General features: G+C 48.8%; 1 protein-coding gene across 3 annotated transcripts in view; it reads left to right on the top strand.

Moving 5' to 3' along the window:
• The window catches only part of LOC134908992 (b(0,+)-type amino acid transporter 1-like), a 49,018-nt gene extending 24,696 nt beyond the window's left edge, over positions 1-24,322 (top strand). For all 3 annotated transcript variants that reach the window (XM_063915324.1, XM_063915323.1, XM_063915322.1), the window contains 5 exons: positions 59-192; positions 7,714-7,843; positions 7,973-8,097; positions 9,152-9,239; positions 23,770-24,322. In XM_063915324.1, coding sequence (XP_063771394.1) covers positions 59-192; positions 7,714-7,843; positions 7,973-8,097; positions 9,152-9,239; positions 23,770-24,000 — 708 coding nt within the window. In that variant the 3' untranslated portion in view covers positions 24,001-24,322. The remainder of the gene's footprint in view (positions 1-58; positions 193-7,713; positions 7,844-7,972; positions 8,098-9,151; positions 9,240-23,769) is intronic.
• Positions 24,323-24,967: the final 645 nt, after the last annotated feature.

The following is a 24,967-nucleotide window of genomic DNA, read 5'->3' as shown; positions in this document are numbered from 1 at the left end:
TTTATCTTTATTTAAGTAGACATATGATAATACTGTGTGTTATTCTGAATTATTACAGGTGAACCTTCCTCGAGCTGTGATGATCGCGATCCCACTTGTCACGTGCATCTATCTCCTAGTGAACGTCAGCTATTTTGCAGCAATGACGCCGCAGGAGATGCTCTCTTCAGATGCTGTAGCTATAAGCTGGGGGTCAGTCTCTGATTAATCTATATTATGAAATGTGATGATCATAATTTTTTGCTTTATATGTTTGTGTTTTATGGCAAATGAGAACCCCTAAGGGGTCCATGCAGAGTTGGACGAAAAAGTTATTTGCTTTTTTACCCACAAAATTCCTTTTTTTTTCCAACTGCACATGCCCACAGAAAACCGTATCCATCCGTAGTCATTCTGACGACACATTTCGCAATTACAGGTCCTGAATGAAGGGGGATGTGACAGGCGGAGGCTGAACTACCATTGGTGCAGCACATGCATTGCACCAGGGCCCCTGAGGACAAAGGGGCCCACAGCTGAACAGGCCAGCACTAAGTTTTCCACTGGGACCTCCTACACACCACTTTAAGCAAAGTTGGATGAATGGCCCAGTGTAGAGAGCCCCACTTCTGGAGGGACCTGCCCCTTACCTTAGGGAGGCAGGGCTGACCTTGTGTGTGCCGGACTGATAGAGGAGTCCTGTCACCTATCAGCGCTGATGATCACAGCCACATACTACCTCTAAATAACACAAAGCTGTACATTATTTCAGATTTACTGCTGTCTGTCAATTAAAGGCAGCTCACAACCGGTGTAGCTGGCACTGTCAAAGTCTGCCTCACCGAGTGCCAAGGAAAGCACAAGGGGCAGAGGCCCCTCTCACAGACAGAGCAGAGGCTGCTGTCCTCTTGCCCCCGCCAAGGAACATGCTCCCTGGTCTCCGCACCGTGCACGACATTGTGCTTGTACCCCTGCCACTCACTGCCTCCCCCTGCCCTCCACTGTCAACCTCTGCCTCCCTCTGCCTCTTTGCTGTCACCCCTCTGCCTCTCCCTGTCACCCACTGCTGTGTGGCGTATGTATTGTGAATTTGAGTTAATGTGGAGGAGGAAGAAGAACAAATTATATTTTTGCACCTGGGCCCACCACTCACAGGTTCTGACACTGGTGACATGGTAGGAGGCAGGGGCGGAAGTCCCGGAGGCAGCGGAGTCGGCTGCCGCCGGGCTCCTAACCTGAAGAGGGCGCCTCGCAGCGCCCACTGACTTTACATAGATTGACATGCGGACGAGCGTCCGCATGTCAATCTGCGGTCTCCCTCCCTGCTGTGTTGGAGGGACACGGAGCGCATAGAGCGTCTCTCCTGTGTCCCTCCCTGGCTCTCTCCCCCGGCGGTCTAATACAGGAAGTGCCGTTCGTGAGCTCTGATTGGCTCACGAACCGGCACTTCCTGTATTAGACCAGCCGGGGGAGAGAGCCAGGGAGGGACACAGGAGAGACGCTCTATGCGCTCCGTGTCCCTCCAACACAAGGGGGGGGGCAGGCACTGGGGGCATATACCTGGCACTGGGGGGCATATACCTGGCACGAGGGGGGGGGGGGAGACCTGGCACTGGGGGGCATATACCTGGCACTGGGGGGCATATACCTGGCACTGGGGGGGAAGACCTGGCACTGGGGGGCATATACATGGCACTGTGGGGGAAGACCTGGCACTGGGGGGCATATACCTGGCACTGGGGGTGAAGACCTGGCACTGGGGGGCATACACCTGGCACTGGGGGGCATATACCTGGCACTGTGGGGGAAGACCTGGCACTGGGGGGCATATACCTGGCACTGGGGGGCATATACCTGGCACTGGGGCGGGGGGCATATGTGGCACTGGGGAGAGGGATATATTTGGCACTGGGGGCATATACCTGGCACTGTGGGGGAAGATCTGGCACTGGGGGCATATACCTGGCCCTGTGGGGGAATATCTGGCACTGGGGGCATATACCTGGCACTGGGTGCATATACCTGGCCCTGTGGGGGAATATCTGGCACTGGGGGCATATACCTGGCACTGTGGGGGGAAGATCTGGCACTGGGGGCATATACCTGGCCCTGTGGGGGAATATCTGGCACTGGGGGCATACACCTGGCACTGTGGGGGAAGATCTGGCACTGGGGGCATATACCTGGCCCTGTGGGGGGAATATCTGGCACTGGGGGCATATGCCTGGCACTGTGGAGGAATATCAGGCACTGGGGGCATATAGCTGGCACTGTGGGGGAGTAGGCACTGAGGGGGCATATGTGGCACTGTGGTGGAATATTTGGCACTGGGGGGAGCAGGCACTGAGGGGGCATATGTGGCACTGGGGGGGGGGGTATATTTGGCACTGGGGGCATGTACCTGGCACTGGAGGCATATACCTGACACTGTGGGGGAATATCTGGCACTGGGGGCATATGTGGCACTGGGAGCACGGCCCTAGCAACAAGCACTACCCCCTAGCAACGAGCATGACACCCAGTGCATGAACCCCCTGGCAACGAGCATGACACCCTGAGCATGAAATCCCCTGGCACCGTGCATGGAACCGCTGGCAACGAGCATGACACCCAGTGCATGAAACCCCTGGCAACGAGCATGACACCCTGAGCATGAAAACCCCTGGCACCGTGCATGGAACCAAGAGCATGAAACCCCTGGCAACGAGCAGGTAATTTAAAAGTAATTAGAAGCCTTACTGTAGAACTTAATGTGTAATGGGCATTACGGTGTGTGGCATAATGTATCACGGACATTGCGGTGTGTGTCATAATGTGTCGGGCATTACGGTGTATGGTATACTATATCGCGGGCATTGTGATATGTGGTATAATGTCTCAGGCTCATTGTGGTGTGTGTTATACTGTGTCAAAGACATTGTATGTGCTATAATGTATCAAGGGCATTGCAGTGTGTAGCATAATGTATAATGGGCATTGTGATTCCTGTCATAATGTGTCACAGGCATTACGGTGTGTGGTATAATGTATCAGGGGCATTGCAGTGTGTAGCATAATGTATAACGGGCATTGCGATTCCTGTCATAATGTGTCGGGGGCATTACGGTGTGTGGCATAATGTGTCGTGGGCATTATGGTGTGTGCATATTGTGTCATGTGCATTATTGTGTGTGGCATAATGTCTAAGGGCCACTGCAGTATGTGGCATAATGTATACTGGGCATTACTATAAGGAGGAAAAATTACAAATAATGTAAGGGGCATGAATCAGGATTATTTTTCTTTCCCGTCTGGGCGTGCAGGTTGGAAAACTGGGGTATAACGCAGTCTTTTCCTGCAATGTCACGCCCCTTTATGGTAAGCCATCCCAACGAAGCCACACACTCTATACTGCCAATTATGGAGGGGGGGGGGGCAAATAATTTTTTGGCTTGGGGGAGAAAAATTTCTAGTTACGTCACTGAACTGACTCATTCCTGTAAGCCGCCACTACAGCGCAAACCCCAGGAGAGTACGCTGGTGCGCGCCTGCTGTGGGAGGTAGGAGAGGAGCTGCTGCTACCGTTGCCCCGCTGCTGTGGGGAAGGGGGGGACGGGATGGATGGACACACGTGCGAGGCGGAGTTTAAGAGCTGGTACCACGCTTGCCTTGTATTCCACTTCCTAATTGCGCTCTGCCTCCGGTAATTGGGGAGGAGAGTAGAGCCTTCTTTCACTACACAAGGTATCCATCTATGCTCCCTTTCTCCCTGTATAAGTGCACTGCCAGTATACTGTATGTATGTTTGTGTATATATAGATAGAGGTAGGGGTCTGGCACAGCCACATAATAGTCTAATACATTGGGTGCCCTCACAGCAAAGTAGTTTAGCAAAATAGAGGTGGTGCGGCACTCCAATGATTTGCACACTGACACCAATTGAAGTAGTGCAACGTTTCAATGCCCGTTTAATGAATCTGCATTTTTGTCATATATACAATGACCCCCATTCTGCCTCATCCCGCCTCATATATACAATGACCCCTCATTCTGCCTATATATATATAGCCTGCAGGATCAATATTGGTGTGGTGTGTGTGTGTGTGTATGTGTATATATATATATATATATATATATATATATATATATAAAATTTTATTTTTTTGCCTCTATATAGGGGGGGCACCTGTATTTATATTGCCTCCGGGCGTCTAGGACGAACTTACGCCACTGGTAGGAGGGGGTGTGTAAGTGCAGAAAAGTACATCATGGATGTGATCATGTAAAATGCATGCCATGCTGACCACAAGAAAGAACAAATGCGCCTGTTAGGGGGATGGGTATCACTTGTGCACTGAATGCATACTATTTACCGGCTGTCAAGATCCTGAAAGCGGCATCCCGCCCGCCAGAATGCCAGCAGCAGGGCAAGCGCTAAGAGTCCTCTTGCTGCGCTCGCCACACGTTCTATTCTCACTCTATGGGTGTTGTGGATTCTGGCTGTCGGTATGCTCACTGCTGGGATCTCGACAGCCGGCAAATTGATTGCATCCCTTTGTGCACTACCCCTGGTGCAAGACACTTTAGATAGACTGAATGCATGTGATTCTCTCCCACTCATGCTAATACATTATAAATGTTGGTGCTGTGAACTATTCACATTTATTACAGTGAGATTAGCAAGAGTTCCCCAGCAATAGAGCATGTTTTTAGATGATCTATTAATGTAAGGGAAGGTGATGGATATGTTCTGTGTATTAAAAGCTAATTTCATTTCATACAGCGAATGTAAATATTTTAGGTATTCAAAACAGTCTAGCCGTGTACTGTATTGTGTATGAATTATGTACTGTATTGTGTATGAAGTACTGTATTTTTAGCATTCACTACTAACAGGGCCGATTCGAGGTCTACTAGGACCCCGTGCGAGAATTTGCCCCAACAAGGAAAAAACCCACTTTACCCAAAGTTTATATGCCTCAGAGCCATCTTCATGCCTGCCAGCCAAGAGCCCCCTTATGCCCTGATATGCCAGCCAAGAGCCCCCTTATATGCCAGCCAAGAGCCCCTTCGTGCCCTTACATTATCTGCCAGCCAAGAAAACCCTTGTGCCGTTATGTGCCAGCCAAGAGCCCCTTCGTGCCCTTTCAGTATCTGCCAGCCAAGAAAACCCTTGTGCCCTTATATGCCAGCCAAGAGCCTCCTCATGCCCTTATATGCCAGTCAAGAGCCCCCTTGTGTCCTTATATGCCAGTCAAGAGCCTTCTCATGCCCTTATATGCCAGCCAAGAGCCCCCTCGTGCCCTTATATGCCAGCCAAGAGCCCCATCATGCCTTATATGCCAGCCAAGAGCCCCCTTGTGCCCTTATATACCAGCCAAGAGCCTCCTCATGCCCTTATATGCCAGCCAAGAGCCCCCTCGTGCCCTTATATGTCAGCCAAGAGTCCCCTCATGCCTTATATGCCAGCCAAGAGCCCCCTTGTGCCCTAATATGCCAACCAAGAGACCATCATGCCCTTATATGTCAGCCCAGAGTCCTTGCCTCTGTTAAGCGACTTGAGTCCTATTGGAGAAAGAGCGCTATGTAAATAAAATTATTATTATTATTACTGCCTTGGCTTACTTACCTTCCCCACTAAAAATCCAGTCCAAAGTATGATAGACATCAGGGGCAAACACAGTATTTACAGGGGTAGGGTTCCTAGATATTAGTGCCTAAAGTATGCACATGCAATATGGACTGTGTGCATATATGACTGTAGCTATAGGTAACTTAACCAATAAACATAAATGTGTCCTTTATTAAATCTGTCATAGTACATATGTTGTTTATCACAGTGTAAAGAGCAGCATTTACAAAACCCATACACACGTCTGACACCACTAATTATTTCTAAAGTAATCCACACATTCTCCTGTTGCACGTGCAACTACTGTACTTTCAGATGTGGAGAATTGAGTATAAAGCACATTACGCGCTCAGTACAACACGCTACATGGCCGGGATGTTTAGAGGATTACCACCTGTAAAACAGTCTCCTGAAGGGCTGGCAGCGATGAGGCAGACTCAAACACTCAACTATACATCTATATAAATAATATGCTTCATTAATATGAGGATACTGACTCTGGTTGCTGTACTGCCCGAGCTGCAGGGTGATGACCCCTCGGGTGGTCTTCAGTATGCCGACTGTCGGGATCCCGGCGCACAGTATACCGATGCCGGAATCCCGACAGCCGGCATACCGACACTTTTTCTCCCACGACCCCCCTGGAGGGAGAATAAAATAGCGTGGCGCGCGTAGCGCACCACCGTGCCCGCAGCATGTCGAGCGCAGCAAGCCCGCAAGGGGCTCATTTGCGCTCGCCACGCTGTTGGTATGCTGGTGGTCGAGCTCCCGGCGCCAGTATGCTGGTTGCCGGGAGCCCGGCTGCCGGCATACCATACTACACCCGATCTCCCTGGGCATGCTACTCTACTCCTGCTGCTCTTACGCTCTCTCCCGCCTGGCTCTTCAGTGACGTCGCCAGTGCCCACCTCCTCCCCTGTATTCTGCAATATGTTCTGCACACAAGTTGAAAAAAATTGGGGCCACAGTATTCTCCACAGTATTCTCCACTTTCTGTTCTAGTCACAATTTCTGTTCTAGACACCCGCTAAGGCTTGAGGAGAGGAAATTTCGTACTCGGCGCAGGAAGGGATTATTCACTGTAAGGGCAATAGGTTGTAATGGCAGACTCGGTCACTGCGTTTGAAAATGGGTTAGATAAATTTCTAACAGAAAAAGATATCCAAGGATATAGCCTTTAACCACAACAGAATAAGGGAATATAATATACTAGGTCATTCATTGCTATGGTGGCGCAATAGAGATCCCTTGTAGGCAGAGACCGACATCGGGGATTATTCAACTTTTTCATACTTTACCATTCATATGGACCTGCCCAAAGCATTGCGAGCGAAGTGAGCCATACGAGGGGACACGGTACACTAACTGGGGTTCCATGCGCTGTGAGGGCAAAAACTAAACAAAAAAAACCCGGAAAAGGTTTGTGTCGACCTTTTGTCATGTCGATCTTTTCATGTGTCAACCTTTTCTACTGTCTACCTTTTTTCATGTTGACCTTTTGACCCTGTCGACCTTGTGGGGTCGACCTAGTAGACCTTTTGCTCATAGATCTAAAGAACCAACATCCAAAATTATCACATATTCTCTTCATCATTATACTTATTACTGGGTGTAAATAGGGGAATATATTGTGGTTTCCATTCCATAGCCTAAGGCAGTGGTTCCCAAACTTTTTTGAGTCACGGCACTCTTTCAGGTTTTTTTTCACGGCACCCCTAGGCCAAAAGTTTTTTATTGAAAAATTTAGAAAGAAATATTAAATTAAGTAATTTGAGTCTATATGTTATCCTTAGGTTCAATTGTGTGGCGAGAGACAGGATTCGCTTCTGTTTGCCCACATAGTTTATGTTTGGCAGCACTGGTTTTGCCTATTACATTAATCATAAATAATTTGAATTGGTTCTGGACCACCCATCCAAGACACCCCTGCAAGTGTCCTGAGGTACCCCAGGGTACCTAGGCACACAGTATGAGAACCACTGGTCTAAGGTAAGGCTACCAGGGCAGCCAGACAACCCTTTGCTTTGGATACTGTGAGGGGAAATTCATATTTTGCATTATTTTGCCCACAGTGGTGGTTGGTACAAAATGTCATTCATTCTAGATGAATACATTTATTGTAGATTGAAAGTGCTGGGGACCTGGACCTGGATAATCTCTCTGGGTGTCGCTCTTTCCACTTTTGGATCAGCAAATGGGACCTTCTTCAGTGGAGGCCGTGTGTGCTATGTGGCTGCCAGAGAGGGACATTTGGTAAGTATCTGTCTCTGTACATGGGGCCTACTTATAACAAGCCGCGACTATAACTATGATTTTTTTATCACTATTTATCGTGATCTATCTAGATTCTACAGTTACAGATATATGATTGTTATTTTGCAGCCAGACGCTCTATCAATGGCTCACGTGAAACGCCTGACACCATCTCCTGCCCTTATCTTCACATCCGCCATCTCTATAATAATGATAATACCTGCAGACTTTAGCAGCATTGTAAACTTCTTCAGGTAGGTACTGTATATACCTGCTCACTGGCCCTCAGAACGTCTGCCTTCTTACAGGAGTTATAACAGCTGAGGCCGGGCAATATCTCAGCACCAGGTCACCGTTCCTCTAGTGCAGTGGTTCTCAAACTCTGTCCTCAGGACCCCACACAGTTCACGTTTTCCATGTCACCCAGCAGCTGCACTGTGTGTCACCAACTGTCACATTTTAAAAATCTACAGGTGACCTGCAAAACATGAACCGTGTGGGGCAGGGGCGGATTGGGAACAAAAAGTGGCCCTGGAAAAAATTTGTACTAGTGGCCCCACATGGGCAGCACCAGAGGTGTAAGGTCTAGCCATGGGCCATGGCAGCAGCACGCTCCCCCCAAGACTTTCCAGATAGTGGGCATGTCCAGTAATAAGGGGGAAGTTAAAGGAAATAAAATTAAATATTATGAGCACATTATATGATACACCTTTAGAATTTAGGAAACTATATAATTCTTTAGAAAGATATATTTTCTTGCTTATTACACCAACCGTATCCCAATCACTATTCACTCAATCTTATATGTCAGCCAAGCAGGCAGACAGAGCATACACTAGATCAGGCCTGGCCAACCTGTGGCTCTCCAGATGTTGTGAAACTACACATCCCAGCATGCCCTGCCACAGTTTTAGCATTCCTTAATAGCAAAACTGTGGCAAGGCATGATGGGACGTGTAGTTTTACAACAGCTGGAGAGCCACAGGTTGGCCAGGCCTGCACTAGATCATCTGCAATCACAGGCTAAGTGGCAAAGTCATTTTCATATATGCAAATTGTTTGGCATCTTATTCATTATGTCTATAAATAGGACCACATGTCCTCAAACAAAACAGGCCCCACGGGTGCGTCGGCCCACCGGGAATCTTCCCTATAGACCCTATGGCCAATCCGCCTCTGGTGTGGGGTCCTGAGGACCGAGTTTGAGAACCTGTGCTCTAGTGGTGTGCATTTCAGCTCCCCTCTGCTGAATATTTATTAATTACCTGTGTAACCTGTAATTAGCTGGTATCTTCTTGTCTCACTCAGTTTCACAGCCTGGTTGTTCTACGGTATAACCATCTCTGGCCTCCTGTACATAAAAATTAAAAAGCCAGATATTCCCAGACCATATAAGGTAAGCAACAAAGTGTTCTCATTGCGGGTAAATACAACCTATTACAGCACATGCTTATTTCCTGCAACCTAAACTATTTTCATGCTTTGATATATACACAGTGCAACTGTTTTAAATCGTTTTTGAAATTATGTTGGTTTCCACAAAAATAGGAGATCAGATTTTTCTTTCCACAGAACTAAATGTTTCCTAATTTATTTATAAAACACCAATATGCTGAAGTCTGCACCGTGATACAGTTTTTCAATAGCTACTACTAACATTGACCTGCACAACATACTGTAGTAACAAAGGCCCTCATTCCGAGTTGATCGCTAGCTGCTTTCGTTCGCAGCGCGGCGATTAGTTGAAAAAGCGGCACTTCTGCGCATGCGTACGGGCCGCAGTATGCACGCGCGAAGTACTTTCACACAAAACTATATAGTTTTACACAAGGTCGAGCGACGCTTTTCAGTCGCTGTGTTGAACGGTGAGTGACTGACAGGAAGTGGGTGTTTCTGGGAGGTAACTGGCCGTTTTCAGGGAGTGTGCTGAAAAACACAGGCATGCCAGATAAAAACGCAGGAGTGGCTGAAGAAACGGGGGAGTGGCTAGCCGAACGCAGGGCGTGTTTGTAACGTCAAACCAGGAACTCAACAGTCTGCAGTGATCGCAAGGTAGGAGTAAGTTTCGAGCTGCTCAGAAACTGCATGAAAATTTTTTCGAGCAGTTCTGCTAACCTTTCGTTCGCACTTCTGCTAAGCTAAGATACACTCCCAGAGGGCGGCGGCCTAGCGTGTGCACTGCTGCTAAAAGCAGCTAGCGAGCTATCAACTCGGAATGAGGGCCAAAATCATATACTGTAAGTTAAAGATGGCTTAAACCAAAAACGAATTTTAAAACATTATAGCCCAGATTTACCAAGCCTTGGAGAGTGATAAAGTACCAGCCAATCAGCTCCTAACTGTCATGTTACAGGCTGTGTTTGAAAGATGAGTTAGGACTTAGCAGCTGATTGTTTAGTACTTTATCACTTTGCAATTTACCACTCTCCAAGCGATGATGCATCTCGCCCTATGTCTTTTAGTTTATAACTCTGTGGGGGGGTATTCAGTAAGCTGCCGCGCTTAAGGAATCCAGGTAGCTAGGATTACTCACGTGTGAGTCCCCTCAGTCGGACTAAGGTAAAAGTCCATGGGAAAAAAAAAGACAATAATATGCTACAAATCTGTATTTCTCTGACGTCCTAGTGGATGCTGGGGACTCCGTCAGGACCATGGGGAATAGCGGCTCCGCAGGAGACAGGGCACAAAATTTAAAAGTTTGACCACTAGGTGGTGTGTACTGGCTCCTCCCCCTATGACCCTCCTCCAAGCCTCAGTTAGGTTTTTGTGCCCGTCCGAGCAGGGTGCAATCTAGGTGGCTCTCATAAAGAGCTGCTTAGAGTAAAAGTTTTGATAGTTTTATTATTTTCAGTGAGTCCTGCTGGCAACAGGCTCACTGCAACGAGGGACCTAGGGGAGAAGAAGTGAACTCACCTGCGTGCAGGATGGATTTGCTTCTTAGGCTACTGGACACTAGCTCCAGAGGGACGATCACAGGTACAGCCTGGATGGGTCACCGGAGCCGCGCCGCCGACCCCCTTGCAGATGCCGAAGTAAGAAGAGGTCCAGAAACCGGCGGCTGAAGGCTTTTCAGTCTTCATGAGGTAGCGCACAGCACTGCAGCTTGCGCCATTGCGCTCAGGCACACTTCACACCGGCGGTCACTGAGGGTGCAGGGCGCTGGGGGGGCGCCCTGGGCAGCAATGTTAATACCTTTCTGGCTAAAAAGAATACATCACATATAGTCCATGAGGCTATATGGATGTATTTCACCCCTGCCAGGTCTCAGAAAAACCGGGAGAAGAGCCCGCCGGAATAGGGGGCGGGGCCTATCTCCTCAGCACACAGCGCCATTTTCCTACACAGCTCCGCTGCTAGGAAGGCTCCCAGGCTCTCCCCTGCACTGCACTACAGAAACAGGGTAAAAAACAGAGAGGGGGGGCATTTTTTGGCGATATTATATATATTTAAGCAGCTATAAGGAAACAACACTTATATAAGGTTGTTCCTATATAATTATAGCGCTTTGGTGTGTGCTGGCAAACTCTCCCTCTGTCTCCCCAAAGGGCTAGTGGGGTCCTGTCTTCTATCAGAGCATTCCCTGTGTGTCTGCTGTGTGTCGGTACGTGTGTGTCGACATATATGAGGACGATGTTGGTGTGGAGGCGGAGCAATTGCCGGTAATGTTGATGTCACCCCCTAGGGAGTCGACACCGGAATGGATGGCTTTGTTTATGGAATTACGTGATAATGTCAGCACGCTGCAAAAGTCGGTTGACGACATGAGACGACCGGCAAACCAGTTAGTACCTGTACAGGCGTCTCAAACACCGTCAGGGGCTGTAAAACGCCCTTTGCCTCAGTCGGTCGACACAGACCCAGACACGGACACCGAATCTAGTGTCGACGGTGAAGAAACGAACGTATTTTCCAGTAGGGCCACACGTTATATGATCACGGCAATGAAGGAGGCTTTGCATATCTCTGATACTGCAAGTACCACAAAAAGGGGTATTATGTGGGGTCTGAAAAAACTACCTGTAGTTTTTCCTGAATCAGAGGAATTGAATGACGTGTGTGATGAAGCGTGGGTTACCCCTGATAAAAAACTGCTAATTTCAAAGAAGTTATTGGCGTTATACCCTTTCCCGCCAGAGGTTAGGGCGCGCTGGGAAACACCCCCTAGGGTGGACAAGGCGCTCACACGTTTATCCAAACAAGTGGCGTTACCGTCTCCTGATACGGCCGCCCTCAAGGATCCAGCTGATAGGAGGCTGGAAAATACTCTAAAAAGTATATACACACATACTGGTGTTATACTGCGACCAGCAATCGCCTCAGCCTGGATGTGCAGTGCTGGGGTGGCTTGGTCGGATTCCCTGACTGAAAATATTGATACCCTGGATAGGGACAGTATTTTATTGACTATAGAGCAATTAAAGGATGCATTCCTTTATATGCGAGATGCACAGAGGGATATCTGCACTCTGGTATCAAGAGTAAGTGCGATGTCCATATCTGCCAGAAGAAGTCTATGGACACGACAGTGGTCAGGCGATGCGGATTCCAATATTTGCCCCGAGGCAAAGGAAAGGGTAAGAGACTGCAGCAAGCAGCCCCTTCCCAGGAGCAGAAGTCCTCCCCGGCTTCTGCAAAGGCCTCAGCATGACGCTGGGACCTTACAAGCGGACTCAGGGGCGGTGGGGGGTCGCCTCAAGAATTTCAGCGCACAGTGGGCTCACTCGCAGGTGGACCCCTGGATCCTGCAGGTAGTATCTCAGGATTACAGGTTGGAATTCGAGAAGTCTCCCCCTCGCCGGTTCCTAAAATCTGCTTTGCCAACGTCTCCCTCAGACAGGGCGACGGTATTGGAAGCCATTCACAAGCTGTATTCTCAGCAGGTGATAATCAAGGTACCCCTTCTACAACAGGGAAAGGGGTATTACTCCACGCTATTTGTGGTACCGAAGCCGGACGGCTCGGTAAGACCTATTCTAAATCTGAAATCTCTGAACCTGTACATACAAAAATTCAAGTTCAAGATGGAGTCACTCAGAGCAGTGATAGCGAATCTGGAAGAAGGGGATTTTATGGTGTCCTTGGACATCAAGGATGCTTACCTTCATGTCCCAATTTGCCCTTCACACCAAGGGTACCTCAGGTTCGTGGTACAAAACTGTCATTATCAGTTTCAGACGCTGCCGTTTGGATTGTCCACGGCACCCAGGGTCTTTACCAAGGTAATGGCCGAAATGATGATCCTTCTTCGAAGAGAAGGCGTATTAATTATCCCTTACTTGGAAGATCTCCTGATAAGGGCAAGATCCAGAGAACAGCTGGAGGTCGGAGTAGCACTAACTCAAGTAGTGATCCAACAGCACGGGTGGATTCTGAATTTTCCAAAATCCCAACTGATCCTGATGACACGTCTGCTGTTCCTAGGGATGATTCTGGACACTGTTCAGAAAAAAGTATTTCTTCCGGAGGAGAAAGCCAGGGAGTTATCCGAACTCGTCAGGAACCTCCTAAAACCAGGGACAGTGTCTGTGCATCAATGCACAAGAGTCCTGGGAAAAATGGTGGCTTCTTACGAAGCGATTCCATTCGGCAGATTCCATGCACGAATTTTTCAGTGGGATCTGCTAGACAAATGGTCCGGATCGCATCTGCAGATGCATCAGCGGATAAAATTGTCGACAAGGACAAGGGTCTCTCTGCTATGGTGGTTGCAGAGTGCTCATCTGTTAGAGGGCCGCAGATTCGGCATACAGAACTGGGTCCTAGTGACCACGGATGCCAGCCTGAGAGGCTGGGGAGCGGTCACACAAGGAAGAAACTTCCAGGGCGTGTGGTCAAGCCTGGAAACGTCTCTCACATAAATATACTGGAACTAAGAGCAATCTACAATGCTCTAAGCCTGGCAAAACCTCTGCTTCAGGGTCAGCCGGTGTTGATCCAGTCGGACAACATCACGGCAGTCGCCCACCTAAACAGACAGGGCGGCACAAGAAGCAGGAGGGCAATGGCAGAAGCTGCAAGGATTCTTCGCTGGGCGGAAAATCATGTGATAGCACTGTCAGCAGTGTTCATCCCGGGAGTGGACAACTGGGAAGCAGACTTCCTCAGCAGACACGATCTTCACCCGGGAGAGTGGGGACTTCATCCAGAAGTCTTCCACATGATTGTAGTCCATTGGGAAAGACCAATGGTGGACATGATGGCGTCCCGCCTCAACAAAAAACTGGACAGGTATTGCGCCAGGTCAAGAGACCCTCAGGCAATAGCTGTGGACGCTCTGGTAACACCATGGGTGTACCAGTCAGTGTATGTGTTCCCTCCTCTGCCTCTCATACCCAAGGTACTGAGAATTATACGGCAAAGGGGAGTAAGAACGATACTAGTGGCTCCGGACTAGCCAAGAAGGACTTGGTACCCGGAACTTCAGGAGATGCTCACGGAAGATCCGTGGCCTCTACCTCTAAGAAGGGATCTGCTTCAGCAGGGACCGTGTCTATTCCAAGACTTACCGCGGCTGCGTTTGACGGCATGGCGGTTGAACGCCGGATCATAAGGGAAAAAGGCATTCCGGAAGAGGTCATCCCTACCCTGGTCAAAGCCAGGAAGGAGGTGACTGCACAACATTATCACCGCATTTGGAGAAAATATGTTGCATGGTGTGAGGCCAGGAAGGCCCCGACAGAGGAATTTCAACTGGGTCGATTCCTACATTTCCTGCAAACAGGATTATCTATGGGCCTCAAATTAGGGTCCATTAAGGTTCAAATTTCGGCCCTGTCGATTTTCTTCCAGAAAAAATTGGCTTCAGTTCTTGAAGTCCAGACTTTTGTAAAAGGAGTACTACATATACAGCCCCCGGTTGTGCCCCCAGTGGCACCGTGGGATCTCAATGTAGTTTTGGATTTTCTCAAATCCCATTGGTTTGAGCCACTCAAATCGGTAGATTTGAAATATCTTACATGGAAAGTAACCATGCTACTGGCCCTGGCTTCAGCCAGGAGAGTGTCGGAATTGGCGGCTTTATAAAAGCCCATATCTGATTTTCCATTCGGACAGGGCAGAATTGAGGACGCGTCCTCATTTTCTGCCTAAGGTGGTATCAGCGTTTCACCTGAACCAGCCTATTGTGGTGCCTGCGGCTACTAGCGATTTGGAGGATTCCAAGTTGCTGGACGTTGTCAGAGCATTGAAAATATATATTTCAAGGACGGCTGGAGTCAGAAAATCTGACTCGCTGTTTATACTGTATGCACCCAACAAGCTGGGTGCTCCTGCTTCTAAGCAGACGATTGCTCGTTGGATTTGTAGCACAATTCAACTGGCACATTCTGTGGCAGGCCTGCCACAGCCTAAATCTGTCAATGCCCACTCCACAAGGAAGGTGGGCTCATCTTGGGCGGCTGCCCGAGGGGTCTCGGCATTACAACTCTGCCGAGCAGCTACGTGGTCAGGGGAGAACACGTTTGTAAAATTCTACAAATTTGATACCCTGGCTAAGGAGGACCTGGAGTTCTCTCATTCGGTGCTGCAGAGTCATCCGCACTCTCCCGCCCGTTTGGGAGCTTTGGTATAATCCCCATGGTCCTGACGGAGTCCCCAGCATCCACTAGGACGTCAGAGAAAATAAGAATTTACTCACCGGTAATTCTATTTCTCGTAGTCCGTAGTGGATGCTGGGCGCCCATCCCAAGTGCGGATTGTCTGCAATACTTGTACATAGTTATTGTTACAAAAAAATCGGGTTGTTTATTGTTGTGAGCCATCTTTTCAGAGGCTCCTACGTTATCATACTGTTAACTGGGTTCAGATCACAAGTTGTACGGTGTGATTGGTGTGGCTGGTATGAGTCTTACCCGGGATTCAAAATCCTTCCTTATTGTGTACGCTCGTCCGGGCACAGTATCCTAACTGAGGCTTGGAGGAGGGTCATAGGGGGAGGAGCCAGTACACACCACCTAGTGGTCAAACTTTTAAATTTTGTGCCCTGTCTCCTGCGGAGCCGCTATTCCCCATGGTCCTGACGGAGTCCCCAGCATCCACTACGGACTACGAGAAATAGAATTACCGGTGAGTAAATTCTTATTTTTAACACAAAATATCATGGACCTGTGTGCGAAATGGATTATTCATTTAAACAATATATTGCACTGTATGTCATTGTAGACATGCCCTGTGGTGGCTCCTGCACTTTTAGATGAGGGGGCTGCCGTGCTGCAGTCCTGTCCCGGTTGTTTTTTTTTACGGTCCCCCTCTATAAGTAATGCATGTTTTTTTCGTTGCAGTGCCCCCACCAATCTGTATTTCTCTAACGTCCTAAGTGGATGCTGGGGACTCCGTAAGGACCATGGGGATTAGCGGCTCCGCAGGAGACTGGGCACAACTAAAGAAAGCTTTAGGACTACCTGGTGTGCACTGGCTCCTCCCACTAAGACCCTCCTCCAGACCTCAGTTAGATTCTTGTGCCCGGCTGAGCTGGATGCACACTAGGGGCTCTCCTGAGCTCCTAGAAAGAAAGTATATTTAGGTTTTTTATTTTACAGTGAGATCTGCTGGCAACAGACTCACTGCAGCGAGGGACTAAGGGGAGAAGAAGCGAACCTACCTAACAGGTGGTAGTTTGGGCTTCTTAGGCTACTGGACACCATTAGCTCCAGAGGGATCGACCGCAGGACCCGACCTTGGTGTTCGTTCACGGAGCCGCGCCGCCGTCCCCCTTACAGAGCCAGAAGCATGAAGAGTCCGGAAAATCGGCGGCAGAAGACTTCGGTCTTCACCAAGGTAGCGCACAGCACTGCAGCTGTGCGCCATTGCTCCTCATGTACACCTCACACTCCGGTCACTGATGGGTGCAGGGCGCTGGGGGGGGGGGGGGCGCCCTGAGGGCAATATATGACACCTTGGCTGGCAAATCTACATCATATATAGTCCTAGAGGCTATATAGATGTAAAATTACCCCTGCCAGTATTCCAGAAAAAGCGGGAGAAAGTCAGTTGAAAAAGGCTTCTCCCTCAGCACACTGGCGCCATTTTCTCTTCACAGTGCAGCTGGAAGACAGCTCCCCAGGTTCTCCCCTGTAGTTTTCAGGCTCAAAGGGTTAAAAAGAGAGGGGGGGCACTAAATTTAGGCGCAATATATGTATACAAGCAGCTATTTGGGGAAAAATCACTCAGTTATAGTGTTAATCCCTGCATTATATAGCGCTCTGGTGTGTGCTGGCATACTCTCTCTCGGTCTCCCCAAAGGACTTTGTGGGGTCCTGTCCTCAGTCAGAGCATTCCCTGTGTGTGTGCGGTGTGTCGGTACGGCTGTGTCGACATGTTGGATGAGGAAGGTTACGTGGAGGCGGAGCAGAGGCCGATAAATGGGATGTCGCCCCCTGTGGGGCCGACACCAGAGTGGATGGATAGGTGGAAGGTATTAACCGACAGTGTCAACTCCTTACATAAAAGGCTGGATGACGTAACAGCTGTGGGACAGCCGGCTTCTCAGCCCGCGCCTGCCCAGGCGTCTCAAAGGCCATCAGGGGCTCAAAAAACGCCCGTTACCTCAGATGGCAGACACAGATGTCGACACGGAGTCTGACTCCAGTATCGACGAGGTTGAGACATATACACAATCCACTAGGAACATCCGTTACATGATCTCGGCAATGAAAAATGTGTTACGCATTTTCTGACATGAACCCAAGTACCACATAAAAGGGGTTTTATTTTTGGGAAGAAAAAGCAGCCAGTGTTTTGTTCCCCCATCAGATGAATGAATGAAGTGTGTAAAGAAGCGTGGTTTCCTCTGATAAGAAACTGGTAATTTCTAAAAAGTAACTGATGGCGTACCCTTTCCCGCCAGAGGATAGGTCACGTTGGGAGATATCCCTTAGGGTGGATAAGGCGCTCACACGTTTGTCAAAAGGTGGCACTGCCGTCTTAGGATACGGCCACCTTGAAGGAACCTGCTGATAAAAAGCAGGAGGCGATCCTGAAGTCTGTATTTACACACTCAGGTTATATACTGAAACCTGCAATTGCCTCAGCATAAATAGTGCTGCTGCAGCGTGGTCTGATACCCTGTCAGATAATATTAATACGCTAAGACAGGGATAATATTTTGCTAACATTGAGCATATTTAAGACGTTGTCTTATATATAAAGGATGCACAGAGGGATATTTGCCGGCTGGCATCCAGAATTAATGCAATGTCCATTCTGCCAGGAGGGTATTAGAAACCCGGCAGTGGACAGGTGATGCTGCCTGTAAAAGGCACATGGAGTTTCTGCCTTATAAGGGTGAGGAATTGTTTGGGGATGGTCTCTGGGACCTCGTATCCACAGCAACAGCTGGGATTAAAACAATTTTACCTCAGGTTTCCTCACAGCCTAAGAAAGCACCGTGTTTTCAGGTACAGTCCTTTCGGCATTCAGAAAAGCAAGCGGGTCAAGGGCGCTTCCTTTCTGCACAGAGACAAGGGAAGAAGGATAAAAGCTGCACCAGCAGCCAGTTCCCAGGATCAAAAATCTTCCCCCGCTTCCTCTGAGTCCACCGCATGACGCTGGGGCTCTACAGGTGGAGACAGGTGCGGTAGGGGCGCGTCTCGGGAACTTCAGGGACCAGTGGGCTTGCCCACAGGTGGATCTCTAGGTTCTGCAAATAGTATCACAGAGATACAGGCTGGAGTTCGAGGCGACTCCCCCTCGCCGTTACCTAACATCAGCCTTGCCTGCTGCCCTCGGAGAAAGGTAGTACTGGCGGCAATTCACAAGCTGTACTTCCAGCAGGTGAAATCAAGGGACCCCTCCTTCAACAAGGCCGGGGTTACTATTCCAAAATGTTGTGGTACCGAAACCAGACGGTTCGGTGAGACCCATTCTAAAATGGAAAGCCTTGAACACTTATATACGAAGGTTCAAGTTCAAAATGGAATCGCTCAGGGCGATTATTGCAAGCCTGGAGAATATCATGGTATCACTGGACATCAAGGATGATTACCTGCATGTCCCTATTTACCCTCTTCACCAGGAGTACCTCAATATTGTGGTACAGGATTGTCATTACCAATTCCAGACGTTGCCGTTGGTCTGTCCCCGGCACCGAGGTATTTACCAAGGTAATGGCCGAAATAATTATCCCGTACTTGGACGATCTCCTTATAAAGGCGAGGTCCAGGGAGCAGTTGTTCGTCGGAGTAGCACTATCTCGGGAAGTGCTACAACAGCACGGCTGGTTTCTGAATATTCCAAAGTCGCAGCTGGTTCCTACGACGCGTCTACTGTTCCTGGGTATGGTTCTGGACACAGAACAGGATAAAAAGGTTTTCTCCCGGAGGAGAAGTCCAAGGAGTTGTTGTCTCTAGACAGAGACCTCCTAATACGTATACAGGTATCGGTGCATCAATGCACGCGAGCCCTGGGAAAGATGGTAGCTTCTTACGAAGAAATTCCATTCGCCAAGTCCCATGCAAGGATTTTCCAGTGGGATCTGTTGGACAAGTGGTCCGGGTCGCATCTTCAGATGCATCGGCGGATAACCCTGTCTCCAAGGGTCAGGGTGTCGCTGTTGTGGTGGCTGCAGAGTGCTCATCTTCTAGGGGGCCGCAGATTCAGCATACAGGACTGGGTCCTGGTGACAATGGATGCCAGCCTTCGAGGCTGGGGGGCAGTCACACAGGGAAGGAACTTCCAAGGCTATGGAAAAGTCAGGAGACTTCCCTACACATAAATACTCTGGAACTGAGGGCCATTTACAATGCCTTAAGTCAGGCTAGACCCCTGCTTCAACACCGGCCGGTGCTGATCCAGTTAGACAACATCACGGCGGTCGCTCATGTAAACCGACAGGGCGGCACAAGAAGCAGGATGGTGATGGCAGAAGCCACAAGGATTCTCCGATGGGCGGAAAATCATGTGTTAGCACTGTCAGCAGTGTTCATTCCCGGAGTGGACAACTGAGAAGCAGACTTTCTCAGAAGACACGACCTCTACCCGGGAGAGTGGGGACTTCATCCAGAAGTCTTCCAAATGATTGTACACCGTTGGGAAAGGCCACAGGTGGACATGATGGCGTCCCGCCTCAACTAAAAGTTACAAAGATATTGCGCCAGGTCAAGGACCCTCAGGCGATAGCTGTGGACGCTCTGGTAACACCGTGGGTGTACCAGTCGGTGTATGTGTTCCCTTCTCTGCCTCTCTTACCCAGGGTAATGAGAATAATAAGAAGGAGAGGAGTAAGAAATATACTCATTGTTCCGGGTTGGCCAAGAAGAGCTTGGTAACCAGAACTCCAAGAAATGATCTCAGAGGACCTATGGCCTCTGACGCTCAGACAGGACCTGCTGCAGCAGGGGGCCTGTCTGTTCCAAGACGTACCGCGGCTGCGTTGACGGCATGGCGGTTGAACGCCGGATCCTGAAGGAAAAGGGAATTCCGGAGGAAGTTATCCCTACGCTATTTAAAGCTAGGAAAGAAGTGAACGCAAACCATTATCACCGCATATGGCGAAAATATGTTGCGTACTGTGAGGCCAGGAAGGCCCCAAAGGAGAAATTTAAGCTAGGTCGATTTCTGCACTTCCTACAGTTAGAGGTGACTATGGGCCTAAAATTGGGTTCCATTAAGGTCCAGATTTCGGCTCTATCGATTTTCTTCCAAAATTGAACTGGCTTCACTGCCTGAAGTTCAGACTTTTGTTAAGGGAGTGCTGCATAGTCAGCCCCCGTTTGTGCCTCCAGTGGCACCATGGGATCTCAACGTGGTGTTGGATTTCCTGAAGTCGCATTGGGTTGAGCCACTTAAATCCGTGGAGCAATAATACCTCATGTGGAAAGTGGTCATTCTGTGGGCCTTGGCGTCGGCCAGGCGTGTATCAGAATTGGCGGCTTTGTCATACAAAAGCCTTTATCTGTTTTTTATATGGATAAGGCGGAATTGAGGACTCGTTCCCAATTCCTTCCTAAGGTGGTATCAGTTTTTCATGTGAACCAACCTATTGTGGTGCCTGCGGCTACTTGGGACTTGGAGTATTCCAAGTTACTGGATGTAGTCAGGGCCCTGAAAAGTATATGTTTCCAGGACAGCTGGAGTCAGGAAAACTGACTCGCTATTTCTCCTGTATGCACCCAACAAGCTGGGTGCTCCTGCTTCTAAGCAGACGGTTGCTCGCTGGATCTGTAGCACGATTCAACTTGCACATTCTGCGGCTGGACTGCCGCACCCTGAATCTGTAAAAGCCCATTCCACGAGGAAAGGGGCTCTTCTTGGGCGGCTGCCCGAGGGGTCTCGGCTTTACAATTTTGCCGAGCTGTTACTTGGTCGGGTTCAAACACTTTTGCAAGAGTCTACAAGTTTGATACCCTGGCTGAGGAGGACCTAGAGTTTGCTCATTCGGTGCTGCAGAGTCATCCGCACTCTCCCGCCTGTTTGGGAGCTTTGGTATAATCCCCATGGTCCTTACGGAGTCCCCAGCATCCACTTAGGACGTTAGAGAAAATAAGATTTTACTCACCGGTAAATCTATTTCTCGTAGTCCGTAGTGGATGCTGGGCGCCCATCCCAAGTGCGGATTGTCTGCAATACTTGTATATAGTTATTGCCTAACTAAAGGGTTATTGTTGAGCCATCTGTTGATAGGCTCAGTTTTGTTTCATAATGTTAACTGGGTATAGTATCACGAGTTATACGGTGTGATTGGTGTGGCTGGTATGAGTCTTACCCGGGATTCAAAATCCTTCCTTATTGTGTCAGCTCTTCCGGGCACAGTATCCTAACTGAGGTCTGGAGGAGGGTCTTAGTGGGAGGAGCCAGTGCACACCAGGTAGTCCTAAAGCTTTCTTTAGTTGTGCCCAGTCTCCTGCGGAGCCGCTAATCCCCATGGTCCTTACGGAGTCCCCAGCATCCAATACGGACTACGAGAAATAGATTTACTGGTGAGTAAAATCTTATTTTTCCTTAATGACCCTCATTGTGCCAATGCAGGGTCAGGGTTGTGCTCCCCCAATACAGTAGTATACTTACCAGGCTGTCTTCTTTCTTCTCGTAGTCACCGCTACTCCACTGACCGGCAACCACATCATGAGTATGATGCTGCTGGGAGCAGCTGTTGCGCTCATACAGAGGGAACTGCTGTGCGGTGATCAGTGCCATCATCTGCGATGCGCCAAGGGTATGTGGGACACGCAGTCCCACCAGGATTGTGTGGGTGGCGGCCAGCTCTGACCCTGAAGGCAAACCCCCGACTAGCGCCAGCAACACCCTGGCACCTAGGACACATGCACCACCCAATTATACACTCATTTAAACAGCCCTATCAGCGGGCGGCCTGGGTCCAGAGACCCTCCGGTCCCTAAGCGGCCGCTCTGCTGCTTATCGGTAAATCCTCTACTGGGTAGGGCTGACGAAAAAGCAGTGAGTGACTTCCCATTTTAAGGGGTCTATTCATGAAGCAGTGGAAAGTGTGGAGAAGTGAGCCTGTGGATAAGTTGGCCATGGCAACCAATCAGCATTGAAGCAACATTTATAATTTGCATACTATACATTTGTACAGAGCAGCTGATTGGTTGCCATTGGCAACTTCTCCACAGGCTCACTTCTCCACTCTTATCACTGCTTCATGAATAGACAACTAAGCGCTCTCTCTTTTGCTAAATGCGGTCCAGACTGTCAGTCCCAGGGGGAGAAAACCCCTGCCACTGCTTGTCTGGCATTTAATTAGCTGATAGCACCTCTTATGGGAAGCCACTGCGAGGAAAGACTCATTGGTTCACTGGGAACAGCAAATTTTACTGCAGTGGTCCAGCCTGCAAAGCCTTATGTGAAATCAGCCTTGGACATGTCCCACTTCTTTCTGAATATCGACTATGGCTGAAGGTCGCTACTTCTAAAATTCTATTGCCCATCCACCTAGATACTCTTATGAATATCCAGTGTCGTAAGTTTGCAACAGGGCTGCACTGTGCCAGCCACGCCCCTGCCCGATGGTGTCACAAAGGGGACAGAGCCACAGGCGCCAGAAAGTTGCACTTCCTCTAGATGCTGCAGTAGGCGCGGCAACGGAGATCCTGGCTGCGCACCCTGCTAGCCGGATGCAAGGACTGTGGGGCAACGATGGTGCCGCCCACAGGGCCCCTAGTTATGGCCCTGCAAATCCTCCCTTTGATAGATTCTAGCCCTGATGTGTAAGGATGGCACAGTACGTGTCCATTATCTGCTTACATTATGATAGTTGTCTGGTTGAACAATTTTGCTTATTCAGGTTTTTTTAGTGTCTTAGGGGGTCATTCCGAGTTGATCGCACGCTGCAACTTTTTGCAGCCCGTGCGATCATATAGTCGCCGCCTATGGGGGAGCGTATTTTAGCTGTGCAAGTGTGCAGTTTCTGAGTAGCTCTGAACATACACAGCCACTGCGATCTCTTCAGCCTGTCAGGTCCCACAATTGACGTCAGACACCCGCCCTGCAAACGCCTGGACACGCCTGTGTTTTCCTCTCCACTCCTAGAAAACGGTCAGTTGCCACCCTGGAACGCCTTCTTGCTGTCAGTCACTTTGCGATCGCCGCTGCGATCGAAATCTTCGTTAGAACAATCGCTGCCTGGCGTTCCCCGTTGCCGGGCAGCAATGCACCTGCGCATTGCGGCCACAGTGCATGCCGTACCCGATCGCGCGGCTGTGAAAAACTGCAGTATGCGATAGGGTCGGAATGACCCCCTAAGTTGACTTGTGTTAGTCCACCAGTATTTTACATATAATAAACAGATGTATTTGTGTAGATTAATGTATGCATATGTAGGACTATGAATGTGATTGCATTGCTAGTAACGGAGGAAAGAAAAGTACTCACTTACCGGGCGCACAAGAGGCATTGCTGTAAGAGACCCTAATCATCGTCATTGAATGTTTTTTATTTTCCCAGTAGTTACGTAGTTTTTTTTTTCATTCCAGGTCCCAATAATTATCCCAATCATTGTGCTTATTGCTTCTGTGTTCCTGGTGCTGGCCCCAATCATCGGCAGCCCGCAGCTGGAATATCTCTATGTCGTCCTCTTTATCCTCAGTGGAATTATTGTTTACATTCCTGTGGTCCGCTACAAATGGTCTCCAAGATGGTTCCAATCCATCACTCTCCATCTGCAGCTACTGCTGGAAGTGGCACCAACGGATAAAAACAGCTGAGGTGGAGCCAGGAGCACTGACTGGGATTTATTCTACTGGTTCCGTCTGGAACACCTAGGACTTACAGTGTTTTAGTGCCCAGTAACAGTGGTTTAATTGTGAGTTACTTACCTCCATCTGAAGGCTCCATAAACTACTGTTAGTATTATTAAGGTGCATACTTCATATCGTGGATGCAGCCATTTTGTGACCTGAACCAGTTTTGATCCAGCCCACAAAATGGCTGCCTCTGCTGTATATAGGTGAGAGGTGATAATGTTGATTATCTTTACAGGAAAGAAAGCTATACCTAAAACACACCTTAAATACACTTTAAACCTTCTACAGCAATGCTATGCAATAATAGTACACTTTAAACCTTAGCAGCAATGCTATGCAATAATAGTACAATTTAAACCTTAGCAGCAATGCTATGCAATAATAGTACACTTTAAACCTTAGCAGGGCAATGAGTATACAACACCAATTGTGATTTTACCGCTGGGTTCCAACACCACAGTGGATTATTTCTGAAAGAGGGTTTACAATACAAATTATGCACTACAATACAACAGAGTAAATGGCTACAGTCAATGTACATACGTGAGAATATTCGCGTGCGCTTCCTGGTCCAGTCCTCCGTAATCAAATAGATAACGTTGCGAGTCTTGTGTGACCAAGCCTGCTGCAGGCTCTCTTTATTCACTTCATCAAAACATAACACAATGTATACTGTAATCTCTTTGTCCATTGGACACAGGGATGGTCATTTACAGTACAGGAGAGGTCATAGGTCTGTTTGAATAGGTGGGCGATGTCTATTTTCACTGCTCTTGTAGGTGGTCTCCTCTGGATTCCCGCCGCATACATAATGTACAGTAAATACAGTTTATATCTATATTCTGCTTCTGCACATAACTATCCTCAGGAACATGCGATCTTCCGCAAACCAACACCAGAATGTTTCCCTTAAAATACCCTACAGCTG

The sequence above is a fragment of the Pseudophryne corroboree genome, chromosome 4, assembly GCF_028390025.1.
Source record: "Pseudophryne corroboree isolate aPseCor3 chromosome 4, aPseCor3.hap2, whole genome shotgun sequence".
NCBI lineage: Eukaryota > Metazoa > Chordata > Amphibia > Anura > Myobatrachidae > Pseudophryne > Pseudophryne corroboree.
This window is presented reverse-complemented; position numbering and strand designations above follow the sequence as displayed.